The 14,447-nt window shown below is 41.9% G+C and overlaps 1 protein-coding gene across 9 annotated transcripts in view; it reads right to left on the bottom strand.

Annotated features, from left to right (window-relative positions):
- Positions 1 to 14,447, bottom strand: part of PPFIA1 (PTPRF interacting protein alpha 1) — a 78,416-nt gene that overhangs the window by 49,774 nt on the left and 14,195 nt on the right. For 5 of the 9 annotated variants that reach the window (XM_067557510.1, XM_067557515.1, XM_067557512.1 and 2 more), the window contains 2 exons: positions 1,393 to 1,431; positions 628 to 729 (listed from right to left, as the gene is read on the bottom strand). In XM_067557510.1, coding sequence (XP_067413611.1) covers positions 628 to 729; positions 1,393 to 1,431 — 141 coding nt within the window. The remainder of the gene's footprint in view (positions 1 to 627; positions 730 to 1,392; positions 1,432 to 14,447) is intronic. The other 4 variants (XM_067557511.1, XM_067557513.1, XM_067557518.1 and 1 more) reach the window with 1 other exon arrangement.

The following is a 14,447-nucleotide window of genomic DNA, read 5'->3' as shown; positions in this document are numbered from 1 at the left end:
TTAATGATGGTGTAATGGGGTTTACTGGCCTTTTAAGGAAAAGAGGAATTTGAGAGAGATGGAGCCCAGGCTACTCTGTTCCAAGCAGTCTCAACAGAACAAAAATCCTGGGGACAAGTGGGGCAGTCATGGAGAGAGAGGAAATGGTCTCAGGGGAAGATAGTCTTGCAGAAAGGAGAGGAATGTTTCAGGGCCAGAAGCCAAGACTTTTGTAATGTAGATCTTTATAGCTCCCTTCTCTCCTAATCACTCAATCAATAATCTAAACAAACAAGACAAAACCCAGGTATGTAGGGGACAGCACAGAAAGTTCCCTGTTCCCACTATGAGAGGATACATCATTACCAGGTGAAGTATTGTCTGCTTGCTGATCTCTCCAAACCCAGAGGAGAAAGTACTGAGGTGGTGAGACTTCGAAAGCTAGAAGATGGCATCCCAGGTTTGGGAGGAAAGAACTTTCGCTACCGCAGGTTTTGTGTTTGAGGTAATTTCATTTTAAAACACTTTTGCAGCCAGTCCAGATGGAGCTGGACTGAAAAATTTAGAGGGCCTGCCAAGAAAGAGGGAGAGACTGGCTCAGGGCAGTAAGCCAGCCACAGACAGAAAATCAATAGACAAGTAACTAACCCTTGTATTGTTTCTTTCTGCTTTCAGTTCCGCAATTTCTTCTTCCCTTTCAAGAAGCTGTTCCCTGCATACATTAAGCTCTTTAGTAAGTGCTGCAAACTCCTGGAATAAAGCAAATAACAATACATCAGTATCTTACACGGTGTGCAATCCAATTAAATGAATTATTGCCATAATAAGTAGAACAAGTCATAAGCAATTATTTGTATTCAACTCAGTGAAGGAAAAAGTTTATGGGGAAGAGGAAAGGCTAGAGAAGGGCTGATGTTTTCCAGGAGACAGTGCTCATGACTGGGAGCCAAGAAACATGGATTTTCTCCTCAGTGTGCAAATAATCTCTTGTGTGGCCTGAGTCAAGTCACTTCAATTATCTGTGTTTTCACTTCTTTTTTTCTTAAAAACTTTTCAACTCTAGCAAAATGTTTACTGAGGACTACACATACACTAAGTGTAAAGCTTTAAGACAAAGTTGTTTTGAATTAAGTTAGACATGCCTGAAAAAAATGCCTTTGGAAGGACATCTCAAATCTAAGTATAACATCACTGCTACAATGTTACTATGTGCAGCTAAAACAGGCAGACTCAAAGCTGCTGTACAAAAGTTTCAGAGCCTAATTCTATAATCTATATCCAAGAGATACACGTGAGTGGAAAGAAAAATACAAAAAATAATTTCTGTAACCTAACCCTATGACATATGCTCTTGGGACTCCTGACACATTAACTGTTGAAACTCACTACAAAAACTATAGTGGTACTACTCACATCAATGACATACAATCCGTGACCATCACCTCCCTGGCCCTTAAAAAAAAAAAACCTATTAATTGGAACATTTCACAGATTACTACTGAGTGCGCAGTTCAAATGGCTTTTTTAAAATCAAAGGATTGCTCAGTTTGAGGAAAAAGGGAGTCCCCCCTCTAACAAAAAAGGAAAAGCAAAACATCTTTATTCTTGTTGTATGACAATTAAATTCTTTTTGCCCTTTTCAAGCAGGAGGATGATAAAACTTCATTAGATCAGCTTAATGCATTTAATGAAAACCAGATATGGAATACACATAATCAAACCCAAAGATGTACTTCAAATGTTGTTCATTCCAAGTTGCCTACATAAATTAAAACCTTCTAATACTGCCAATATGCAGAATTTACTAAAGCAAAATGTGTTCTTACAAGTTCTTCATTAATAAAACATCAATGCCAAACAGAAAACATAGAACCATTCCCTCATTCCACTACCAAAATGACAACATGAGAGAAAAAAGGCAGTTCTCAAATAGCTGAGTTATCACTATTAGAGTTGGCTGGAAACTAGAATTCTTGTTCCACAGGAAATTCCAGTTTAAAAAAAAAAAGTCTGGAACAGAATGATAAATGAAATTTTGATGTTTCCTGAAGAAGGGAATTCCAAAAATTTTGTTTAGAAAGTCAAACATTTTGTATCAACCTTTCCCAGATGTTTCCAAGGATCCCTGAGCTGCCTGGAGCCGGGAAGCTTAGGGAGCCTGAGCACCCAGTTCTTCTGAGCTACCAAGGGGCTAGGACCCTGGAAACCTCCAAGTCAGAGGCAGGCTGTCTCGGAGCAGGGGAGCCTGGTCTGGTCAGGAGCCAGTAGCCTGTCTCCTATTCTATGTTGCTGCGTACATAGATCACAGGCTGCAGCTTACAGGAAGGCCACACGCCATCTTGGTTATGGAGCCTGAGTTGCACACTGAGCTGGGTCCTTCACTTCCACTATCTGTCTGCACCAGGGACTCATGCCCCTGCCTCAACCAGGCTCTCTCAGCCATGGCCCAGGTCCTCCCAGTTCATCCCTTCTCCAAACCAGGCCTCTCCCTAACACATTCTAGCCAGCCCTCCACTCCATACAGGGATGATGTGTATATTAACTATTCATTTTCTGGATTTCACATGTTAAAGTTTTCTTTGCCTTTGGTCCTCCTGTCCCAGATCCCAGCTCACATAGAGAAGCAGGGAGAAAGGCTCAAACACCCCAAGAGGAACAGGAGATGAATGACAGCTAACTGCATTTCCCCATTCTTTTAAGGGTTTTTGGGAATGGGAGGAGGACTAAATCTGGAAGGAGGGAACTTCCAAAACAAAAACACCCCAGTGCATATCCTCTCTGGACAATCACAGGAACCCAGTTATGGGAGGTGGCTGGTTGGAGGACAATGAATTGTAAACTGGAGGAGACTATCACATATGCACTGGTCCATAACAATAATAATGCCTATTTCTAACAGCATATTTCATGTGTAGATTACGGAGTGTCTCCACACTCAACGTATTTTTTCTTACAACACCTCCATAAGGCAGGAAAGTCTTATTAGCCCAATTTTTACAGATGGGGAACTGAGACAAAGACACACTAAGTGACTTGTCCAAGGCCACATATCTCCGTCTGCTTTGGCAACAAGTCATGAGTTGTGTTTGGGAGGATCAGATGGTCTTATGGGTATGTCACCCATGGATTGTCCATATCTGGTTCTAGATCACGTCCCCTGGAGTAGCTGGGATTGTCTCATACACTAAACCTGCTGGTGTGGAAGTCTCTAAAGGATTGGTGGGATTATCTTCTTTCCTGTGGGTCTTGGCAGGAGCCAGGGTCGTCTTTGCTTTGTCTGAGTCAGCCACCATTTCATCCATTTCCTCAAATGAATATTCCTCCTAAGAGGTCTTTCTGAAAGAGGCACCCAAACTAGGGCATTTCATATATTTGAGGGATACATTCAGACAGGTCTACCCAGACCAATACTGCTTGAGTTAAGCATGTGGACACAGCAGAAGCACTGAAGAACTTGGAGGCAGCCTCAAAGTTTTTCATGAGTGTTGTATCCATCCTCATCTATGGGGTCCTTTAGAAATCTCCATTTGTAGACACTGCCATGTCCTTAACTAAGGATGTCAGTGCTGCATCTATCTTAGAAAGAGAAAAAATCTGATTTTGATTGCTGCACATTGTAATATTTCTTAGCCACATTGCTTAGTCTTTTGGGTTCTCTTGGGGATTCCCATTCCTTCTTGTTCACATCTATCAAGGAGAAATTGAAAAGAATGCAATATTTGGTTTGGCATCCTCATGGACAACTTCTGAGTGGCATCACTACTTCCTGGAAGAAGAAGAACCAGATCAGAAGAGCAAATCCAGAAACTACCCTCTTACACATGGATTCAAAGATTCTAACTGGAAGAGCTTTCCTTCTTCCTACACCTGTGGTTCTTGTTCTGAATCTGAAAGTTGTGCCTCCTCCCACAAGGACACTGTGGGATCTCTGCACCAGAATTTCTTGAGGACTAGAGTTGTTTGTTTGTTTTAAAGAAGCATTTGATTTTCCTATGAGAATTTGGGGAAGAGCGGGAGCCCAGTAACCATGGTGACCAATCCCTGTACCTCCTTCCCATTTTCCCTTCTCTCTAGTTTGTCCTGTGGATACATGGGTTTGATTTCTGAGGCTGACAAAGAACTCTTGCAAGGAGAGCTCAGGGTGTCACCTAAATGAAGCAGTATGATTCAACTTTCCAGACCAGACCCTTATTTCGCCCAACATTGATCCGTGGCTTGCATCTCCTGAGAGGGAGTTTTTGACCTAGGCTTGGCCTACACTTACCTCGGCGATTCGGCGGCAGTCGATGGGAGTTATGCAAAGTACGCAAAGAACTTGCGTAACTCCCATCGACTTCTGTGCTTCTCTTCTGCACGCCGTCTTCACTGCACTGCACCGACGGGAACCCCCGTTGACACAGCGCTACACCACTTGAGGAGGTGGTTTTAGTACGTCAACTTTTGGATCAACTGAGCAGGTCTTCACTGACCACGGTGACTTTTGCTGCCGTCAGTGTGGACATAGCCCGAGTCTGCACAGAGAGTCCACCCACAGAGGAAAAACTGCCAACCGTTCAACACTCTTCTGCCCCATGGTCTCAAATGAGGATGGTGGTGACTGTAAACTTCTCAGAGTAATCAAGCTGCAGCCCTGGACAGGGAGGGTATTCCCTGGGACTGAGTGTTAGAGGAAGACATCTGATGAGGAAATAAAGAGGGTGGGGAGGGGGAAAAGAGGCCTGGGAACATAGTCTGGGACACCCTCTGCACAGGTTGTTAGGCTGCTGGGGAAAACGCCTGGTGGAGTTTTATGCTACCTGAACCCTGACTACTTAATTCTGTGTCACCTTATGGGTCCTCTTCAGTCTTCCCAGGCATTTCGGAGGATGAAGACAAGGAAGTGCGGAGAAGAGCTTCCTGACCATGGTTGCAGCCATGTTCATGCAAACTAGGGTTATCATTCATCCAGGTTTTCACAGACATTTCCTCTTTTTTGATCCTCCGCCCTCTGTCCAGGTGGATTTTTCAAAGAAGAAATGTCTGGGATTTTTGTAGCGTAGACATTGCAGCTGAGAAACAGCTGGGTTCCATGTCTTGATTGGTCTCTCCGCTGCAGCTGCTGGATGTCACCCACCCAGGCCCCAGCCCCTAGCTCTGGAAAAAGAGGGAGGCTGGGTGGCACTGACGAATGGCTGGCACTGCATCCCGGGTCAGTGCCAGGTGCCCTGCCCCCATGACATGGAGTGACTGACTCCCAACCTCAAGAGTGAGGCCGAAAGTACCTCCCCCCAGCACTCCCAGGTACCCTTTCCAGTACACACACACACCCCAGCATGCATGCCCCAAATACCCCATCCCAATACACACACAATCCTCCAGCACCCCCAACATACTCCCCTTCCAGCTACCCTCCCATCTGCCCCCAGCAGTGTCCTCTTTTTGGGAATCTGAAAGATGGTAACCCTAATGCAAATTGCCACACAGGAAGATTTGTCCTGTTCAATAAAAGGAGTACTTTTGTATATTTTTTTCTTTTGTCATGCAGGGAGAGAAATCTGTTCCAGGTTCCTACTGCTCCGGGTCCAGATTTGCTGCTCCTAGTTTGAGGGACTTCATGAAGATCCCCTGCCCCGGCTAGCTCTGCTGAGAAAAGCTAGCATCCTGATCACATAAGACACAAAGATCCCCACCTACATACTCCACAAGCGGGATAGAGCAGACAATTTTCCCCGATTTGTCTTTTATTCCTCCCATACTGTACTCCACAAGGGTGAGGAAGCAGGGGATGCAACAATGGTGTCTTAGCAGCGGACAAGAACAGGGCCATTAAATTCCAGAAATACAGCTACAGAAGGCAAATTTATGACCAAAAGTGTTTGTTTTGTTATTTAGCCACAGGTCTGGCAAACTTTCTTATGGTCATGGAGGCAAAATGAAAAACTGATAAGCAATTCAGTATAGCTAGCCACACCCTCTCTTCTCAGTGACTAACAAATCTGGTTCTGCCTGTACAGCAACATGCAGAGAGTATATTGGTGAATTGATTTGTGCACCTTGTGCATTAGAGAATGTTAGGATTATAGTCCGAATAAACATGGATAATGCAACAAACATACCTACTGTGCTACCAAATTTTTAAAACACATGACGAAGTGGTAAGCAATAAAAAGTGGTTCATGTCGGAATTGTATAATAGTTGTTCAGGCTATCATTTAACAGCCACATCTCTACATAGCACTATCCAACAGAATTTTCCAACGCCAGTATAAAAACCCTCCTTCCTTGTGATGATGTTGCTGGTTTCACAAGAGGGAGAAGAAATTAATATCTCCACTATTGCTAATGGGAGAACTTCAGTAAATCTTACTGTTGCCATTATTTTTCAAGTTCATCCTGTGAATTTCTATTGTGATTAGAAAGTGTGTTTCTCAGAAAAGAACTTACAAAAACTTATACACTGTTACCCTATAGGACAGAATACATCTGAAAGTAGGTAATTTTTGAGGAAGGAAATATCTGACTTCAACCATTAGTCTCTTTTTTTCTTTTTGGAATTAAAATTTTATATTTAGAGCAGTTCTACCTACAGTTGAAAACAGTGAAACACTTACGTTAATTGCTTGCATTCCGTTTTTTTCCTTAATCTCAGTTTTTTTCAAAAATGTGCACAGTAAAAAGGGAAAATTTTGAAACAGCTGAATAGCAGGGTTTAGAATGGAATGCTGATATCAAACTACAGGTTTTCTTTCCCTTAAATGTTTAAAATAAAAACTGTTTTGAGATATCTCAATAGCAAAGAAATTAGTGAATAATTAAGCATACAGGAATGCAGCAAGTAGGCTGGAGTAAATTACTAGTGTCACAAACTAGCCAAACCCGCTAACATGAGCCAAGAGGTAGACACACCCAACTTAAAGATTCAAACAGAGTTCTTAACAAATTTATTTAAATAGATATTGTGAAAAACTATCTAATCTTTGGGACCAACAGGATTATTACACAATTACAAGAATTATTTCATTCTAACACCTATCTTCATCACTTATCTTTCATAAAAAACTTTAGAAATTTTAACATCTTCTCTTTGCTAAGGCAAAAACTTGGGTTTAGGTCAGATGTGGCAAACAGGAGTTACCTACACCACACCTACACTTAAACAGTGTGTACACCATACAACCCCACCCACAGCCTTGCAAAATGTTATCTCCCCTTCACTCATGTCCTGAAGATTCCTTCTCAGATACTGCCTTCACTTACCATTCACTAAACTCTGAAGACCACTGTCATGTTTGCCACCAGAATGCTGATACTCTATGGCAAGAAGATACCCATATACACCACTACTGACACAACCTACAAAATTCATCATTGAAATCAGGCATACTTAAGATATACATGCACTTCTCCTCATATTACTCACAGCCCTGCCAAAATGCTCCATCTAATCCCTGCACCATTTTTCTGCTATTCCTAATACTGTGAACACAGCTGGTGTGCATGCAGTGAATGGCTGGAATTCAAATCTATGGGACCCAACAAAATCAATGGCACATTCTTTTAGTCCTTCCTCATGTTTACTTATTGTAGATTCATAGATTTTAAAGACCAGAAGGGACCATTAGATCATCTAAACTGACCTGCTGTATAACACAGGCCAGATAAATTCATCCAGTTACTATTGTATTGAGTGTTTGAGTAAAGCCTCTCAGACAGGTATCCAGTCATGACTTGGGAGATGGAGAATTCACCACCTTCCTTAGTAGCTTGTTAATCTTTGCACTAGCCCTACTAAACAGTTCACAGTAGCTATTGAGAGGTTCAAAGGGGAAGAGCTGAGGTTGCACCGGGGGGAGAAGCATGTGCCTTCACTTTTTATTTCCTAGTTTTCAGAGGTTTAAATTTAGCCACTCTCTACTTTGAAGAAAGACATGAGAGGCACCACTGGACAACCTTAACTCTGCATTAATGAAATTTTTAGGCATTTCGTAAAGATACGTAAGAAGGAAAAAAGCTGAATTTCTAGAAAAACAATTTAACTACAATATTTTGCGTATAGGTGTAAAAAATTTATAGAACAAATACATTCGCTTCACTGCAATCCTCCTCTCTCCCCAAACTTTAAAAAGGGAATTGGGAGGAAGGTGGAGGGGAATTTACTCAACTCTCTTGCTTCTAATGTGCAGTAAAAATCAACAGAGAAGAGCTAGACCTTTCCCCAGGTGATTAGGAAAGCCCACAGAATATGCTGGCACCAATACACTTCCAGTTTCTTTACTGGTACATCCACTCACATGGGGCATACAAACTTATTTTCATCCTGATCTTTTAATAGAAGCTTAGCCCGGGTCTTTAAACAAACATTGCAAAGAACTGAAAATAGTTTCTAAATACTTCTTCTAATGTCAAACATGACTAAATAACAAATATTTTAAGTTACTATGCTACACACACTAGTCTTCTACCACACTAAAGACACTATACAACTTACATTATTTTGCATGTACAAAAATACCAAATTCAAATAATCTAGAATGACAGACGACTCAAGAGTCAAAGACCCCATTTCATCTGATTGGACAATACTGTACTGCAGAAGTTTCATTTATTGAAAAAGATATCAAAGATTAAACTATGTCCAATATTTGGGTACAGAGTATGTATTACTTAACAGTGTTAATCCTTTGTGAACAAATGGAAATGTGAAGCTTGATTGAAAATGGCTTATTCAGATTGTTATCCCTCACTGAACAGCCTTCTTAAAGTAATACTTTCAAATGCTTGCAACAACAGTATGTAGCACTTGAAATATGCAGGCCCGGACTCAACTTACAACCAAAAGTTAGCTAACAACAAGTATATCACAAACAAGAACACTTATCAACCTGAAGTGTAACCTGACTATTTTAGTCATAAACAGGTGGTAGAGATTATACCTCCATCATATTGCTGCTGCTGCTACTTCTTGTGTTATGCAATGTATTTTATCTTAACTGCTCTTGGCTGGACAGCAAATGTCCACTAAAAGTGTACCTACATTCTATAAAGACTTACTATGAACCTCATATCCTGTTGAATCTGAACAAAAAGAAAAATGTTTTTAAAAACAAATAATGATTTTATAGTGAGCATTCAGTGGTGGAGCTTTTAAAACTGTGTAACTTCTAATTGAACTAGAGCTATGGTGGCTTGGTAAAACAGTATGAGTGAGTATCCTAGTCAATACAGTATTTTCCTCTAAACTACAGCAGATTAAGTACAAACTAAGAATATTTGTACTTAATATAGGAATAGAGTTTCATAATGCCCTGCATTTGACACTTCAGTGGCATTGGGTTTAAACCTCTCATGAACACAGATGCATTTCTTATTACCACCTTAAATTAGTGAAGTCTAACACTCCTAGGGACTAAAGAATCTTTCCAGGATTTCACAATAAGAACATTCAGAATCTTCTTCACCATCTCCCAATTGTCTGTTTTGACTGGCAACTGATACTGCATGACTTCTCAGAGATGCCTAAAGCTACAACTATCTATGGAGCTCATGTCAGTGAAGAAACTCCCACACCTACCTTTTCCCCACTCCTCACCACCATTATGGCAAAGGATACAGTTTTAGTTTAATTTAAAAAAAGAAAAATCCTTTGCCATCAGTTTGACAAGGTCTGAGGCAAATCCATTTAAATTTCAATGAGATCTTTGAGAAGTCCTCTTAAGAATGTTTTCCCCTACACACACCCAAAATTTGGCTGAGATCTTCTAGGATCCCACACATTCTGGGATATACCAGAGAAAGAGATTCTGTCTCTGTGCGTAAGGGTGGTATGTGTGGCTACAGTCCCCGGAATTCTAAGCCTGGCTCCGATTACAGTATATTTACATTTGTGAAAATTTAATAAGGATTCAGCATTTCTGCTGGGACCTCACATTACAGGATTAAGAAAAAGCAATACATACTGAAAGACCAAATACTCTAAAATCAAATATTACTGAATTGTTTTTTGCCCAAAAGGAGTTTACAAGTATTTTGTGTGTTTGTAAAGTATCAAACATACTTTGTACAATAGTTTCAACAGCATGATGTTCCTGTTCTTGAAAGCTATGAGCAACAACTGAGGCACTGCCCTGCTCCACACTGTCATTCATCTTAGCCTGTGGCTGGCAGGTTTAGCTCTATGGCTAGCAGTTGTATAGTGAGTTTTTCAAACTATATCAAAGGGGAGTGATCTGGGAACATCTGTACGAGGCTGGCCAAGTCACATGTGTTAGGCAAGTATCAACAAGAGTTCCCCCCTCCCCCGTTGCTCTCATATATAATTTTTTTCCCCAAGTGACAAGCAGCTTGGTTTTATAATTTCAAACTTGTTCAAGCAGGTAGTATTCAATGAGGACAGATACCTTTAACAAGTCTGCCAGCACTTGAGAGAGAACTAAAGTTATGGGTGCTTAAATCTTTAATTTTATGTTTATGCTATATTATATGCAAGGAGTAATGTTAGTCATCCAAGTTTATATGCCAATAAACAACTTGGAATTCACTCTAAGCAAAGCAAAATATCTTCTTTTATTAATCTACAATGTAAGCTAGGGTTAATGGCTACGGGAACTGTAACAAACACTGGGAATTTCAAACAGTTGTTAGAAGTAATTTTGAAAAATATGTTTTAAACCAATCTGGCTAATATAAAAGAATTTTAGCAAGTCTTAAATCTGTAACTTAATTTCTCATTTGTTGTATACCAGAGTTCTAAACATGAAGAGAAACGTCTACACAGTCGACACGTACAAAACATTGTTAGTTATTTAATAGTGTAATTCAAGAAAAAGATGTCAAGAATTTCCCAGTTAATTTCCCTCCTCTCAAAACTACTAATTACCTTAAAACATAGTTAAGAACTTAAATTCTATTATACAAGCTACATTAAAAAATTGTTCCATTTCAAAGTCAACCACTGTGAAGTTAAATGCTGTATTTACAGTTTCCCATAAAATTTTAATTCCATTTCCCTGTGCAGACAATTTGTGCAATGAACAAGACCGGGTTTATGGAAAAGACTGTATATCAGTGGTTCCCAACCCATGGCCCGGGGTACAAAAGTGGCCCACAGGGTCTTTCAAAGTGCTGCTGGCTGAAGAAGAGAGCCGCCACCTAAGGACTCAGGCGAAGCGCGTTGCCACGGGACTACAAGACTGGTGCAGGCTCCTTGCTACAGCCTTGATACTTGCTCCCCTGACTGCAGCAAAGAGGAAAGCGCTCTGCCTGGGTCCCCAGGTGCTGGGGTCCCTGCTGGAGCCAAGGGAGAGAAGCACTGATTTCCCGTCCCCCTGGCTGCAGAAGGGAGACACTGCCTAGGGACTCAGTCAGAGCGCACAGGGTTACAGGATCCGTGCAGTTTCCCTGCTGCAGCCAGGGAGACAGGAGGTCATCAAGGAGGCAGCCTCGTCGCTGAACTCCTTCAGTCTGGCTGTAGTGGGAGTGAGGGGGAAAAGGAGACTGTTGGTGGAGCAGCCAGGACCTACCATGCTTGAGGAGACGCAGGACTTTCAAAATCAGTGCCTTGCAGTTCGGCCAGCACTTACCAGGCCACCCACCGTGATTTAGCTGCCAGTCCATGTGCTTCAGCGTGTAGTGAAAAATCACTCATCTACACTAGTGCTTTATCTATGAGCGTGACACATACTGAGAGTAATTTGTAGATGTAAAATTGTGAATGTAAAAATGAGCATGGTAGCATCAAAATGTTTATTTTAAATATGTAGCTATTTGTAGTCCTTAATGATGTATACATCAATATTTTTATGAGTTGATAGACTGGTGGCCCTTCAGGGTTGTAAAAATGTTATTTGTGGCCCTCAAGCCAAAAAGGTTGGGAACCACTTGCCATTAAAGACAATATAGTGCATATACGTGGAGGCTGAATTAAAATTGCATGGCCAACCATAAATCTGACATTTAACTTTCAACTGCTTGATTTTGCAACAAAAATATTGTTTTTAATGTTTATTTGCAATTTCTTTTTTTTTTTAAATGGCTAAAACAAATTATATGTGTACAATTAACAGCTCACCCAATCATGTCATCACGGTTTGAACTCTGCACCTTTAGCACTGCACAACAAAGTATCACCACTTGAGCTACAGGACAAAAATCTATTAGATGGCTGCAGGAGAAGGCTATTATCCCAAGAAGGTGGTGGTGGGGGCGGAGGTGCTAACGGTCTCTCCGTACAGTTGATATACCAGCATCCAGACCCTAAAAACTGCCACAAGAATATTTTATAAGGGAAAATATTAGATAACCTAAATATAAGTGTCATTACCAAGTCCTCCTACAATTAAAAAATTTTCAACTACCATGAATTTTGACTCTGAATCACTGTCTGGTCTTATAATACAGTGGTTCTCAACTGGAGATACATGGCTTCGAGGGGCTGCAAGCCATTTCAGGAGGGCCACAGGGCTAAAGCCCAAAGCTATGGGGTCTCCCGTGGGGCTGAAGCTGGGAGCCACGGGGCAGAATCCTGGAGCCACAATCCCAGGTGCCCCCATGGGGCTAAAACCCCAAACCCATGAGCAGAGTTGGGGGGGAGGCACACTGCAATACCTTACCCAGAGCAGGACAGTCCCGGAAGCAGCACCACACCTCTTCACCTTCCCCAACCCACCCCCTCCCCGAACCCCGCCTCTTGGGAAGGTTGGAGGCCGGAAGTTGGAGTTGGGCAGTGTGGGACAGCTGCTGCTCTGGCTGGTGCCATGGAGTAGGCAGCCCGGGTGTTCCCATCTCTTGCGGCTGCTCCTCCTCATCTCCCAACCCCCTTTGACTGCTTGTGCAATTGGTGAGAGTCACCTGGGTAGGGGGGACCAGCTCTGAGGCTGGTAGAGCCCTCGGAGAGCAGCAACCGCAGTGGTCCCTCCCTGCATCCTGAGCTCCCCCCTGCCTGCAAAGTCCACTACCACTCCCCTGCCTGCACCCTGAGTGGTTTTCAACCATTTTCAGCTGAGGTCTCTTCCCCCACATTTGAGTTGTAATTGTTGATAACACCCCCTCCCCCAACCCAGACAGACTGGGTGGCCTGCTGAGGTATGTCGTAGGTAGAGGTGGAGCTCCCTTCCCTGGCCATGCCCCTCCAAACAGAAGTCAAACTACACCTATGCCCTAGTGGAGCCTTAAGTGGTTCCCCTACTGGGCCCTGGAGTTTTTAATAGCATGTTTGCGGGGGGAGCCTCAGAAAGAAAAAGGTTGAGAATCTCTGCTGTAACGGAACAGTTGGTCTCCAATGCATGTGTGAAAGGTAGGTAAAGGGTCTTGTGACCTATATGTGACTAGTAGGAGTATGTGTGTGAATATCGGGGAGGGGGGGGTCAGAGAAGGTCAAAGTTACATTTGCCTGCCTGCCTGATGTCTGACATGTTTATAGTAGCATCCAACACCAAGAGCAAAAATTAAGAGTGTAAATGAAATCTTTGTAGTCTTCAAAGCATTGAAGGTGATTTTTAAAAAAAAATCACCTTCAATTACCTTCAACATGCAAAAAAATAACGCCAGCCGTACAAGTGCAAGTCTCAGTTATTACCATACAAAAACTTCTCCTAAAAACATTTTTCCATAATAGCATCCCAAAGCAATTTATGAACTAGATATACAAAAATAACTACATCAAGCACTAAAACTGTTACATTGAAAAAGTCCACAGCAATGCAAAAATTAGAACAAGGAAGGGAAAAAGTACTGTCTGCCTTTTATACTGCACATTAATCATCTATGATACATCTATCTATACCCTAAAGCCCACATTGCCACTGTAATTGGAAACCTGCTGACTTTGCACCAACACAAAGAACTTCCTTCTGCCTCCAGCTGATCACAAAACAAATTCATCTCCCATACTGTGTAATGCAAAACCTTAATTACAAATTCATGTTTCCCCCATACACATACGATATCACACATTTAACCTGAGCACATGGCAACTCTGAATATTTGCAATTGTTGCTGAGGTTGTAATTTAATTTTTGCACTAATACTGTCATGGAGATTAATGAATTCGTAGTGTTTTTTCTATCAGTTGGAGGCAGAAAAGTTCCTTGTTATGATGTGAAGTCTGACACTGGAAACACCATGTTGGTTTTAATATGCAGTTGAGTAGTATCCAATAACTTTTTTCTTGCTGAAGGTAGACCTGAGGCTGAAGAGGATTCTGTTGGGAGCAGGAAAGAACCCACTAATTTGTCCTTCACAAATGATACAGCTAGATTCTTGTTGGAAAGTATCAAGGGAGACTATCCCACGCTGTGGAAGACACTTAAGGAAATGGAGGGACAGGATCAAGTGATCTTCACTGGGACTCTATCTATTCCTAGAGGAGCAACAAAGGTGAGACAAAATTATGATGACTAATAGTTGGCTCAGGCAGTGGTGCTATAAAAAGGGCTTTGGGATGTTTGACCACTGGGAGGCATTCATGGACAGAGGACTGTTCTCATGGGATG

The sequence above is a fragment of the Emydura macquarii genome, unplaced genomic scaffold, assembly GCF_026122565.2.
Source record: "Emydura macquarii macquarii isolate MOO-44397 ecotype Brisbane River unplaced genomic scaffold, CSIRO-AGI_Emac_v2 contig_1876, whole genome shotgun sequence".
NCBI lineage: Eukaryota > Metazoa > Chordata > Testudines > Chelidae > Emydura > Emydura macquarii.
Note: the sequence above shows the minus strand (reverse complement) of the source record. Positions and strands in the feature narration are given on the sequence as shown.